The sequence below is a fragment of the Nerophis lumbriciformis genome, linkage group LG23 (assembly GCF_033978685.3).
Source record: "Nerophis lumbriciformis linkage group LG23, RoL_Nlum_v2.1, whole genome shotgun sequence".
Classification (NCBI taxonomy): domain Eukaryota; kingdom Metazoa; phylum Chordata; class Actinopteri; order Syngnathiformes; family Syngnathidae; genus Nerophis; species Nerophis lumbriciformis.
The window spans coordinates 35,416,555-35,430,921 of record NC_084570.2 but is presented as its reverse complement, the minus strand read 5'-3'; the positions used below and the strand labels follow the sequence as shown (position 1 = coordinate 35,430,921).

At 40.0% G+C, this 14,367-nt stretch overlaps 1 protein-coding gene across 5 annotated transcripts in view; it reads right to left on the bottom strand.

Annotated features, from left to right (window-relative positions):
* Window positions 1-14,367, bottom strand: part of LOC133622746 (calmodulin-binding transcription activator 1-like) — a 223,990-nt gene that overhangs the window by 59,434 nt on the left and 150,189 nt on the right. For all 5 annotated transcript variants that reach the window (XM_061985671.2, XM_061985670.2, XM_061985673.2 and 2 more), the window contains 2 exons: window positions 4,904-6,684; window positions 1,330-1,456 (listed from right to left, as the gene is read on the bottom strand). In XM_061985671.2, coding sequence (XP_061841655.1) covers window positions 1,330-1,456; window positions 4,904-6,684 — 1,908 coding nt within the window. The remainder of the gene's footprint in view (window positions 1-1,329; window positions 1,457-4,903; window positions 6,685-14,367) is intronic.

Here is a 14,367-nt window from a genome sequence, read left to right as displayed (position 1 = left end):
CTGCACGACATCAAAGTCTGGCTTTCAGCTAACTTCCTGAGCCTAAATGAAGACAAAACAGAAGTTATGTTGTTCGGTCCAAGTCGCTCTCCCTCCCCCAACGTTGACCTCGGCACTCTGACCCCGTATCTCAGCGACTCTGTCACAAACCTGGGGGTAAAGTTTGACTCAGATTTTAAATTCGAAAAACAAATCAGCAGCGTCGTTCAAAAAAGCTTTTATCAATTACGCCAAATAGCGAAAGTGAAACCGCTTCTATCAAGACATGATCTTGAGAAATTAATCCACGCTTTTATCTCGACTCGTCTTGATTATTGTAATGCCCTGTATGTTGGCATTAGCCAGGCCTCCCTCGCCCGCCTGCAGCTCGTGCAGAACTCTGCTGCTCGTCTGCTAACACAGACCCGCAGACGTGAGCACATCACCCCTATTTTAGCGTCCCTTCACTGGCTCCCTGTGCGTTACCGAATACATTTTAAACTCCTTTTATTTGTTTTTAAATGTCTAAACAACCTCGCGCCAACCTATCTCTCCGACCTCCTTCAGCCTTACTGCCCCACCCGATCCTTAAGATCAGCCGATCAGCTGCTGTTGACGGTCCCTGACACAAGGCTGAAGCTTAGAGGTGACAGAGCTTTCGCCGTTGCTGCTCCCAAGCTCTGGAACGACCTACCCCTGAGTGTTAGACAAGCCTCCTCTCTTCCTGTTTTTAAATCTCTCTTAAAAACATACTTTTATTCCATGGCTTTTAACACTGAGTGATATCCATCCTGCAATGGCGCCCCATAATACACCTGCTGTGATCCTGTTTTTATGTTTTTATGTTTTTATTAATTCTATTTTAATTATTTATTTTTTATCGTGTTCTGTTTGTGTTGTGTTGTGTTTGCTCGGTACTCGTTTTATCTTTTAACCTGCTCATTGTACAGCACTTTGGCTACCCCTGTGGTAAATTTTAAATGTGCTCTATAAATAAAGTTGATTTGATTTGATTTGATATTTTCTTAGAAAAAAATTCATAATCTGTTGATTATAAGTTTTATTATTTATTTTTCTATGTTTTTTGTTTGTTTTATGCCCTTTTTGTCAAGGAAAACTCAGTTTTTACATGGCAAATTATACACAAAATATGAAAAATTCCCCCCCTCCAAAATTCATAATCTGTTGATTATAAATATTTATTATATTTCTATGTTTGTTTGTTTTATACTCTTTTAGTCAAGGAAAACATGGCTACTTTGTGTTGTTCAAATCAACTTTCCAGCTGTTTGCTCTTACATGTGTTTTTGTATTAGATATGATGTGAGTCATGTTAAAAATGAGTGGTACCTGGACAGTAGCAGCGCAGTACGCCAGGCTGGATGAGGGCTGCAGGGACACTGATGTGGTCAAACAAACAGCTGTAGTCGCTGCTGGACTCCAACCAGGGCCCCGTGATCAGCACCTTCACGCCCCCCTGCACCACCACAACAACAACAACATGTCTACAGACTTGAATAGAAATATAAGGTACTAGAAGAGAGGAACGGGACTTTGTTAGAATAAACTTGAATACTTCAATATCACATTCATTGATTAGGAACATGTTCAAACTTCACAAGTTTTTGCTGGAGTCATCATTTCGTCCCAAAGCAGAGATGATCTGATGATAGGTTGATATTATCATGAGCCTTGTTCATATATTTACTACTACAGAACTGCCAATTTTGATGTTTATCAAACATGTTATTTATTAACTTTGTGTGTTATTTACAATTATACACGTAGCAGTGAATCTATATAAATATATATATATATATATATATATATATATATATATATATATATATATATATATATATATATATATATATATATATATATATATATATATATATATACACAGGTAAAAGCCAGTAAATTAGAATATTTTGAAAAACTTGATTTATTTCAGTAATTGCATTCAAAAGGTGTAACTTGTACATTATATTTATTCATTGCACACAGACTGATGCATTCAAATGTTTATTTCATTTAATTTTGATGATTTGAAGTGGCAACAAATGAAAATCCAAAATTCCGTGTGTCACAAAATTAGAATATTACTTAAGGCTAATACAAAAAAGGGATTTTTAGAAATGTTGGCCAACTGAAAAGTATGAAAATGAAAAATATGAGCATGTACAATACTCAATACTTGGTTGGAGCTCCTTTTGCCTCAATTACTGCGTTAATGCGGCGTGGCATGGAGTCGATGAGTTTCTGGCACTGCTCAGGTGTTATGAGAGCCCAGGTTGCTCTGATAGTGGCCTTCAACTCTTCTGCGTTTTTGGGTCTGGCATTCTGCATCTTCCTTTTCACAATACCCCACAGATTTTCTATGGGGCTAAGGTCAGGGGAGTTGGCGGGCCAATTTAGAACAGAAATACCATGGTCCGTAAACCAGGCACGGGTAGATTTTGCGCTGTGTGCAGGCGCCAAGTCCTGTTGGAACTTGAAATCTCCATCTCCATAGAGCAGGTCAGCAGCAGGAAGCATGAAGTGCTCTAAAACTTGCTGGTAGACGGCTGCGTTGACCCTGGATCTCAGGAAACAGAGTGGACCGACACCAGCAGATGACATGGCACCCCAAACCATTACCCAACCATGCAAATTTTGCATTTCCTTTGGAAATCGAGGTCCCAGAGTCTGGAGGAAGACAGGAGAGGCACAGGATCCACGTTGCCTGAAGTCTAGTGTAAAGTTTCCACCATCAGTGATGGTTTGGGGTGCCATGTCATCTGCTGGTGTCGGTCCACTCTGTTTCCTGAGATCCAGGGTCAACGCAGCCGTCTACCAGCAAGTTTTAGAGCACTTCATGCTTCCTGCTGCTGACCTGCTCTATGGAGATGGAGATTTCAAGTTCCAACAGGACTTGGCGCCTGCACACAGCGCAAAATCTACCCGTGCCTGGTTTACGGACCATGGTATTTCTGTTCTAAATTGGCCCGCCAACTCCCCTGACCTTAGCCCCATAGAAAATCTGTGGGGTATTGCGAAAAGGAAGATGCAGAATGCCAGACCCAAAAACGCAGAAGAGTTGAAGGCCACTATCAGAGCAACCTGGGCTCTCATAACACCTGAGCAGTGCCAGAAACTCATCGACTCCATGCCACGCCGCATTAACGCAGTAATTGAGGCAAAAGGAGCTCCAACCAAGTGTTGAGTATTGTACATGCTCATATTTTTCATTTTCATACTTTTCAGTTGGCCAACATTTCTAAAAATCCCTTTTTTGTATTAGCCTTAAGTAATATTCTAATTTTGTGACACACGGAATTTTGGATTTTCATTTGTTGCCACTTCAAATCATCAAAATTAAATGAAATAAACATTTGAATGCATCAGTCTGTGTGCAATGAATAAATATAATGTACAAGTTACACCTTTTGAATGCAATTACTGAAATAAATCAAGTTTTTCAAAATATTCTAATTTACTGGCTTTTACCTGTATATATATATAAATATATATATATATATATATATATATATATATATATATATATATACTGTATCTATATATATATATACATATATGAATACAAATGCATAATCGCTTTCTTACACAATTTGCATAAGAAACTCTTTTTGATGACTAACATTTTGACTAACAGATTGATGATAATTAAGATAATCAAATGACAATTTATGTAATTGGATGCAGTACATTTTGTTTCAAAATTGAAATAATAGTAATTCATGCATTTTGTCAGAAAGTGCTTCTTTATTTCCAGTCTTTAAAAATAACTCTGCATATGATATAAAATGATGTGGCGGGCCACATAAATTAAAGCGGGGTATGATACAAAATGATGTGGCGGGCCACATAATTTATAGCACCACATAAAATGACATGACAGACCAATTTAAATGATGTGGTGAGCCACATAAAATGACATGACAGACCAATTTAAATGATGTGGTGAGCCACATAAAATGACATGACAGGCCAATTTAAATGATCTGGTGGGCCACATAAGATGACATGACAGGCCAATTTAAATGATGTGTTGGGCAACGTAAAATGACATGACAGGCTACTTTAAATGATGTGGTGGGCCACATAAAATGACATGACAGGTCACTTTAAATGATGTGGTGGGTCACTTAAAATGACATGACAGGCTACTTTAAATTATGTGGTGGGCCACTTAAAATGACATGACCAGCCACATTAAATGATCTGGTGGGCCACATAAAATGACAAGATAGGCCAATTTTAATGATCTGGTGGGTCACTTAAAATGACATGACAGGCCACTTTAAATGATCTGGTGGGCCATATAAAATGACATGACAGGCCACTTTAAATGATGTGGTGGGCCACGTATAAAGACACTGAAGGGCCAATTTAAATGATGTGGCAAGCCTCTTTAAATTATGCGGCGGGCCACATCAAAATATTGCCGTGGACTTCATCAAATGACTTGGTGGGCCACATTAAATCTGATTTGACCCCCAGGCCTTGAGTCTCATGAGAAGAGAGCGTCCACTGCAGTGGACATTTCTGTTTTGCATAACAGGAATATTTTTTCCCACAATTTTCAAACTCAAGAATAGACTAAAAACAAATGTCCACTGCAGAGGACGCTGGTTGTCACGACAATATCACCGCAGACACATTTGAGAATCATTTGATCAATTTGACCTGCAAATGCAGGAATAAAGATAGTAAAATATCAGGATGATAAATACTGAGAGTTAGTCAAATAAGAAGATGTAGTGAGTCTTCTAAGTGATGCATGGATGAGTTCATTAGACCACCTGGAGGAAGCGTGTCAACCATCCTTTCCCAGCACACTTGGGACTTAGTCAAGTCGTCCTCCATCATGTGTCAGCTGACTACACTGATGAATAAATAACGAGACTAACGAGTGACTAACCTCTGGGTAAGACCACTCTGGGGAGTAGTCTGTCACGCCAAACAGCCTCCCGCTCTCCTGGAGTATTCCCAGGGCTCCTTGCTCCACTTCTGAGCCCTGCAGGTGGCCTGCCCCCGTGCCCTGCTCCTCGCCGACGGCCCCCTCCTGGGGCATCAAAACCCCGGCGACAGCGGCCCCCACACCGCCCCCAGAACCCTCCACTGAGATGAAATCGTTGATGAGGTCGGAGAACTGGCTCCCGAATGAAGCCTCGAATCCTTCCAGGCTGATGGCCGCTCCCGTAGCTGAAAGGCCTCCACCTTGTGGCGGGAGAGAGGAATTGTAGAGTGCCCTCTCCATGCTTGCGCCAGCACCTACGGACTGAGGACTGGCCACCACAGAGCCACCAGCTGTTGACAAGCTCACGCCGTTACAGAGAATTTCGTTCTCCCCGCTTCCTCCCGCTCCCCCATCCTCCACCCCGCCGTTGTCATCTGTAGCTTGAAGGTAGTGCTCAGCGTCCGCGTAGGCGTCATGAGCGGCTCCAGATTTGAGCATCAACTGTCCTCCGTTCTCAGCAGCTTTGACGCCGACCACCTGACTGGATTGGTCGACGTCTGTCTCCTGGCCGGTCAGGGGGAAAGGACCCACCTTTCTGCTGTGTCCACAAAGGGCCTGAGGGTCTTGCCTGGTTGGGCGGAGGTGTGGGTGCAGATCCCCGTTGGTCATGGGGGTGTCTCTCTGCACATTTATGTAGGACTGGGACTCGTCCGACTCCTCGGTGCCATTGGTCTGGTTTGTGTGCACGGGGGCCTGGAGGAAGAGATTGGGCGAAGGGTGGTGAGAAGACTGGGTTAGACCTGGGACGCAGGGTGACGACATCACAGCGCTGAAGTCCATTTGCTCCAGGGTGGTGCTGGGGCTGAGGCCTGTCCCCTCGCCCACATAACTACTCTGGGGGGCTAGGGGCTGCTCCAGTGGCGTCGCTTCCTTCTTGATGTTGTTGACAAGGGATGGGTTGTAGACAAATCCGTTGGATGAACAGTGGATTCCCCCATCGTTGCCGTTACACCCCTCGGCCTTCCCTCCACCTCCTCCATAGGTCTGGCCCTGCTTGGGGTTATTAAGGAAGCAGTCAGGGTCGAAGGTCATTGCAGTTTCAGGAAGGCTAACTCCTCCAGCAGAGTCTAGCGAGCTGGTAAGAACCAGCTCAGCTCCCTCTCCTAAGCCGACCCCGCCGGGGAACGACGCAAACCTCTGGTTCTCAGGGGCGACAGCCAATAGGATGCCGGTGGCTGCGCTTTCGTGTGCGGACGGTAGAAGGTGGGTGTGGCCGGTTGAGTAAACCGAATCCCCGGTCAGCGTGGTGACCTCGGACATGAACACAGCAGTGCTCTGTGACAGGCCGGCGCCGATAGCGAGTGCCGGGCTGTCGGCCATGTCGCTGGTGATTGAGAGTGGGGAACTCTGGGTGGTGTCGGGGACTTCCACCTGGTTGGCGGAGGTAGAGGAGGACACCTCCATGCTACTCTGCGGCAGCAGGGAGGGCTTGGTTATTCGGCCGTTTCTTCGGTCTCCTCCACCTGCTCTGCTCCTGCGCCCTCCAGGGCTGGGCTCGGTCTGGCCCTCCGACACGTCGCTGTTCTGAACCTCTGTGCCGTCTGCTTCCTCGGATCTCTGGGCTGCTGTGGCTCCCGTGCCAGCCGTGGTGCCACCTCCTGCTGCTGCCCCCGACTCCTGCTTGGAGGAGATGATGCGCTGCTTGACACTGGAACATTTCTGGTGGAGGCTGCTTCCAGCACCTGGCAGATTTGTGGAAGAAATACATGTTTTACTTTATTTGCATGAAACATAAAGGACAAGAACATCACAGACAACTTTTTAAAGAGCTGTTTGCCTAGAAGGCGCTAACGTTTTAAGTAGTGCTTTTTTTATCCGATTAATCACACTTTTGAATCATGATTCATCACAGTAAACGACTTACGGACATCATTTAAATTAACTTAAAAAGAGATTTGGACACAAATGCAATTCAATGTCATACAGGAACATATTTTGAATGTTTCACTTGAATTTACCTCATTTATTTGCTCAAAACCCAGTACCAGGTTGTCTAAAGTCCTGTGGGGTGACTTGCATCAAGATTGATGTTGACGTGCAGTGTAAAACAAAATCTGCACAGTTTACGGCAAAATAGCTGTGGTTGCCAGGAATTTAACGTAGAACAAATTAGAGCCAATTTTAGTGTTGCCAATCAGCCTATCCCCAGGGGCATGTCTTTGGAGGTGGGAGGAAGCTGCAGAGAACCCACACAGTCACGGTGAGAACATGGACACTCCACAGAGAAAGACCCCTAGCCTGGAAATCGAACCCTGGACCTTCTCGCTGTGAGACACGAGCACTAACCACTGCATCACCGAGATGCCCTGTCACCAATTCTGCAAAATGCCTGTGTTTGTGAGACATGAGAATTTTAAGTTGAACGCATTTGTACAACCTTTCACTGGACAACTCACATCATGTTCCTGCACATGAGATATTAAAAACAAGCCTGAAATGCTCCAAATATGTTCAATATCTGCTTGAAAGCAGTTCCAACACCTTTATACACACATTGCAGTGAAACTTGCCAAGGGACATGTAAGCAAATATTAACATTGCTGTATGTATACTTTTGACCCAGCAGATTTGCTCACATTTTCAGTAGACCCATAATGAATTCATAAAAGAAGCAAACTTCATGAATTTTTTTTGTGACCAGCAAGTATGTGCTCCAATCACTCTATCACAAAAAAAAAAAAGTTGTAGAAAGTATTGGAAACTCAAGACAGCCATGACATTATGTTATTTACAAGGGTATGTACACTTTTGACCACGACTATATATATATATATATGGTAAGATAAGCTTATTTTGGTTGAACTTTGAGTAAGTTGCAAACAACTTTAACTGTTTTCCCTAAATGTGTTATAATTATAATAATGATGAGGTTGCATGAACTAAAGTGAGCTTTGGCGCCCTCCAACGACGAAAATGTGAACTGAAGGTACTCATAAAGACTTCCAATCCAAACATCAAATGGCAGAGACGTACAAGACTAGGTGAAGACATCTGTATCTCTAAGATGTGGAGTCTTCAAGGCGCAGGTGTAATACTTTGAAGATGAATATAGTATGACTATAGTATGAATATAGTATGAAGATGAACCACATAGTTCTGGGCAGCTGTCCTTTGTTGTCCTTCTAAACCCGATGAAAAGATGAGTGTAATTCTGAAGTTATCTTCTCTCTCTGATGTGCACTTATGAATAATGCATGCTGGAATATTTCAGTCCTGTTCTAACGTGTATTGGCCTGTAGATGGCAGCATGCCACCAACGTTGCCTCTTTTACATTTCTGCTGAAATATAGTTATTGCCAATACCACATCTTTCTGCGCTAATATCAACTCTCAAATCTACATATCGATGCTTTTGATACCTTAGTTATTTCAAATAAAGTACATCATTAACAGGAAGACAGGGTAAAAAAGTAGCTCAACTTGTGGATGAATGTGTCAATTATTGACCTCTTCAGTATTCTAATGTTAACATATTTATGTAACTAAATTGTCACTTACTCTTATTCAATAATGTGTTGTAATTAGGGCTGCGAACACATTTAATCACATTTTGTTGATAGTTAACTCAAAATTAATCTCGTTTGATCACAGATAGACATCATTTTTCATCATTTATAAGTGTACCTGAGACTTTTTAAGTTTTAACACCATGACTGGACAGTTCATTTGCTTAAACGAAATGTTTTTTTTAAACATAGCTCAACTTAAAAAGGATTTAAAAAAAAAAAGAAAAAAAAAAGGCCTGCTGTGTATTGCGAGGAATACAGAATTTGCATTCCTGCTGTAGGAGCACTTGCATTCAGAGGAGGAGCTACACTTCCATGTTGAGATACCAGTTTCACGCATTGATAACATAAAATGTGGATTGTTATGATCTTGCTTTGATTGTCAAAAATGTTTGCAAATATAATCTGTGATATTTCTACCTGCATATATGCTTATGATATTTTATGAATTTTACCTACGCTATAAGACGTGGGAGTGGCATGGCGCCAAATTTTGATTTGGAGGTTTGCCAAAAAACTTTCAACATTTATAACTCGGCTTCACAAATTCAGACATTGATGATAATTTGCACAAATGATTATGATGACACCCTGAAGTGCTGGGTGGGTCAGGACCTATCAATAATGGGCGGAGCCTGGCAAAACCTTCTCCTCAATATCAACTATCAAACAGTCATTACTGCACTGAAGATGATTAGATATCCTTCCAAAGTGATACGAGGCTTTAAGGTTGGGATCTAATCATGACTAGACAATGATATCGACACCAATACCGTTCATAACTTCCTTCCACATACTCCAATCTTCCTGAACATTGGTTGTGGGCGTGGCATGGCGCCAAACTTCGATCTGTGGGCTTGCCACAAAACTTTCAAAATGTATTACTTGGCTCCACAAACTCAGATCTGGATCAGAATTGGTACAAAGGATGATGATGACACCCTCAAGGGCTGGATCGGCCAGTACCTATTTGTACCCATTCGTAGTGGGCGGAACCTGGCGGCGAAAACTGCTCAATCAACCATCAAACTGTCATGACTGCGCTTTAGATGATCAGATCTAAACTGATGTAAAGGCTTCGAGGTCGACCCCAAGAGGGAGAAGCGGTAGAAAATGGATGTTATGCTTTGAAATACTATTTTTGTGTACTGTTTGATTTTTCTGTTGTTAGCTTGGCTATATTGTTGTTCATGCCACTATCTTAATATATTTCATAAATAAATAAATGATAAGAAAGAATATTTAATAATAAGTAAAATAACTGATAATAATAATATAATGAATACTATATAATAAATAAAAGGGCTGTGAATCTTTGGGCAATACATGATTCGTTTCGATTCTTGGGGGTAAGGATTCGATTCAAAACGATTTTCCGTTGAAAATCAATAATTTAATAACATTGGGTGCCAGTTCTATCATGAACTACATTCCTCCATAAAATAGATAAACAGCTCTGATCATTTCTTATATTACTTTCAAACATTTACTAAAGTGGCGGGACAGGATAGATTTTCGAAAAATACAAAAACAATGTATTTTTTCAAAATTATTTTTGATATTTTTGAATTGATCGTTACACATGAAAATAGTGATTCTTTCGAAAACCTATTTTTTCAACACCCCTAATAAATAATATAAAATACATGATAATAATAATTTACAAGGGGTGACTTGGGGACAGCATTGGGCTTAAAAAATTTAGCCGGGGGCCTGCAAAGTAACAATATATATTATAATAGATATATAAATAACAATTATTATAATTGGTTATTAAGAGTATGTGAAAATTCGACCCCTACCTTGTTTACTTTTGTGACGACTTCCTTGAAGTTTTGTAATCAATCAGAAATATCAAACATCTAAAATGCACCAAACATTGATTAGTGTGGAGAGTGTTTTGAATATTTCCTATCATGCATTGTAATGGCTTTAAATGGGTGTCATTTAGATTTATTTAATGCTGATTGGACATTTTTTTTATAACATCCACAAAGTTCAGTGAGCAGGTTGTGTTATGTTTGACCATGTCGTTGACTTTTCGTGCTGCCTGATTTTTTATTTTTTTTGGCACCATGACTAGGGAAGCTTGTTTTGGATTGGGTGGTATATAAGCACATCATCACATTTATGTAAAAATAATGTCCACTGACTTGAGTTACTTGAGTTACTTTAGTTGGCCACCAGATGGTAACATAATAGCAATTATCTGATGGCTGACTACTTTTATATTTTATAAAAAGCAAATTGTTAATTGGACTCCTGCTGTCTCGCAGGCAAAATTGAAGTCGCTGGCGAGCCAAATTTTATATTTTATATTTATATTTTATATTTATATTGCTTTATATTGTGGTATTATTTGAAATACACAACATGTTAGCAGACACATTAGCTGCATTTACACAAAGTATCAGTTTCGGATCGGTTTAGCCGATACCAGCCTGAATGTTACTGGGTGAAAAAGACAATGAGTGGTATGGCACGTTACTACTAACTCTCATATTGATGAAAGTCACTTTGGCACATTACTACCAACTCTCATTATGATAAAAGTCACTTTTGACATGAATTAAAAAAAACATTATTTTTTCCCAAATCACATTTCCATGTCATCTGAAGTGCTGCTTAGTTACCTATGATATCAACCGAATATTACAACCCGTGTTTGGAACTCTTGTATCTGAAGTTTGGCTATAATTGGGTTTTCATTTTTTTTAATTAGAGAGATTTTTTTTTTTTGTCCCAGTGTGACTCACATGGTCATGTTTAGGGTGTAAAAGAAGATGGTCATGTTTAGGGTGTAAAAGAAGATGGTCATGTTTAGGGTGTAAAAGAAGATGGTCATGTTTAGGGTGTAAACACAACACTCACATGGTCATGTTTAGGGTGTAAAAGAAGCCTCACATGGTCATGTTTAAGGTGTAACAAAATATGGTCATGTTTAGGGTGTAAAAGAAGATGGTCATGTTTAGGGTGGAAAAGAAGATGGTCATGTTTAGGGTGTAAAAGAAGATGGTCATGTTTAGGGTGAAAAGGAAGATGGTCATGTTTAGGGTGTAAAAGAAAATGGTCATGTTTAGGGTGTAAAAGAAGATGGTCATGTTTTGGGTGTAAAAGAAGATGGTCATGTTTAGGGTGTAAAAGAAGACTCACATGGTCAGGTTTAGGGTGTAAAAGAAGATGGTCATGTTAAGGGTGTAAAAGAAGATGGTCATGTTTAGGGTGTAACAGAAGATGGTCATGTTTAGGGTGTAAAAGAAGATGGTCATATTTAGGGTGTAAAACAAGACTCACATGGTCATGTGTAGGGTGTAAAAGAAGATGGTCATGTTTAGGGTGGAAAATAAGATGGTCATATTTAGTGTGTAAAAGAAGACTAGCATGGTCATGTTTAGGGTGTAAAAAAGATGGTCATGTTTAGGGTGTAAAAGTATATGGTCATATTTAGGGTGTAAAAAAAGACTCACATGGTCATGTTTAGGGTGTAAAAGAAGATGGTCATGTTTAGGGTGTAAAAAAGATGGTCATGTTTAGGGTGTAAAAGAAGACTGGCATGGTCATGTTTAGGGTGTAAAAGATGGTCATGTTTAGGGTGTAAAAGAAGATGGTCATAATTAGGGTGTAAAAAAAGACTCACATGGTCGTATTTAGGTTGTAAAAGAAGATGGTCATGTTTAGGGTGTAAAAGAAGATGGTCATATTTAGTGTGTAAAAGAAGACTAGCATGGTCATGTTTAGGGTGTAAAAGAAGATGGTCATATTTAGGGTGTAAAAAAAGACTCACGTGGTTGTATTTAGGGTGTAAAAGAAGATGGTCATGTTTAGGGTGTAAAAGAAGATGGTCATGTTTAGGGTGGAAAAGAAGATGGTCATATTTAGTGTGTAAAAGAAGACAAGCATGGTCATGTTTAGGGTGTAAAAGAAGATGGTCATATTTAGGGTGTAAAAAAAGACTCACATGGTCGTATTTAGGGTGTAAAAGAAGATGGTCATGTTTAGGGTATAAAAGAAGCCTCACATGGTCATGTTTAGGGTGTAACAAAAGATGGTCATGTTTAGGGTGTAAAAGAAGATGGTCATGTTTAGGGTGTAAAAAAGATGGTCGTTTTTAGGGTGTAAAAGAAGACTCACATGGTCATGTTTAGGGTGAAAAAGAAGATGGTCATGTTTAGGGTGTAAAAGAAGATGGTCATGTTTAGGGTGTAAAAGAAGATGGTCATATTTAGGGTGTAAAAGAAGACTCACATGGTCACGTTTAGGGTGTAAAAGAAGATGGTCATGTAAAGGGTGTAAAAGAAGAAGGTCATGTTTAGGGTGTAAAAGAAGATGGTCATGTTTAGGGTGGAAAAGAAGATGGTCATATTTAGGGTGTAAAAAAAGACCAACATGGTCATGTTTAGGGTGTAAAAGAAGATGGTCATGTTTAGGGTATAAAAGAAGATGGTCGTATTTAGGGTGTAAAAGAAGATGGTCATGTTTAGGGTATAAAAGAAGATGGTCGTATTTAGGGTGTAAAAGAAGATGGTCATGTTTAGGGTGTAAACATAAGACTCACATGGTCATGTTTAGGGTTTAAAAGAAGCCTCACATGGTCATGTTTAGGGTGTAAAAAAAGATGGTCATGTTTAGTGTGTAAAAGAAGATGGTCATGTTAGGGTGTAAAAGAAGACTCACATGGTCATGTTTAGGGTGTAAAAGAAGATGGTCATGTTTAGAGTGTGAAAGAAGATGGTCATGTTTAGGGTGTAAAAGAAGATGGTCATGTTTAGGGTGTAAAAGAAGATGGTCATGTTTAGGGTGTAAAAGAAGATGGTCGTATTTAGGGTGTAAAAGAAGATGGTCATGTTTAGGTTGTAAAAGAAGCCTCACAAGGTCATGTTTAGGGTGTAACAAAAGATGGTTATGTTTAGGGTGTAAAAGACGATGGTCATGTTTAGAGTGGAAAATAAGATGGTCATATTTAGTGTGTAAAAGAAGACTAGTGTGGTCATGTTTAGGGTGTAAAAGAAAATGGTCATATTTAGGGTGTAAAAGAAGATGGTCATATTTAGGGTTTAAAAGAAGATGGTCATGTGTAGGGTGTCAAAAAAGATGGTCATTTTTAGGGTGTAAAAGAAGACCCACATGGTCAGGTTTAGGGTGTAAAAGAAGATGGTCATGTTAAGGGTGTAAAAGAAGATGGTCATGTTAAGGGTGTAAAAGAAGATGGTCATGTTTAGGGTGTAACAGAAGATGGTCATGTTTAGGGTGTAAAAGAAGATGGTCATATTTAGGGTGTAAAACAAGACTCACATGGTCATGTGTAAAGTAAAAAAGAAGATGGTCATGTTTAGGGTGGAAAGAAGATGGTCATGTTTAGGGTGTAAAAGAAGATGGTCATGTTTAGGGTGTAAAAAAAAGACTCACATGGTCAGGTTTAGGGTGTAAAAGAAGAAGGTCATGTTAAGGGTGCAAAAGAAGAAGGTCATGTTTAGGGTGTAAAAGAAGATGGTCATGTTTAGGGTGGAAAATAAGATGGTCATATTTAGTGTGTAAAAGAAGACTAGCATGGTCATGTTTAGGGTGTAAAAAAAGATGGTCATGTTTAGGGTGTAAAAGTATATGGTCATATTTAGGGTGTAAAAAAAGACTCACATGGTCATGTTTAGGGTGTAAAAGAAGATGGTCATGTTTAGGGTGTAAAAAAGATGGTCATGTTTAGGGTGTAAAAGAAGACTGGCATGGTCATGTTTAGGGTGTAAAAGATGGTCATGTTTAGGGTGTAAAAGAAGATGGTCATAATTAGGGTGTAAAAAAAGACTCACATGGTCGTATTTAGGTTGTAAAAGAAGATGGTCATGTTTAGGGTGTAAAAGAAGA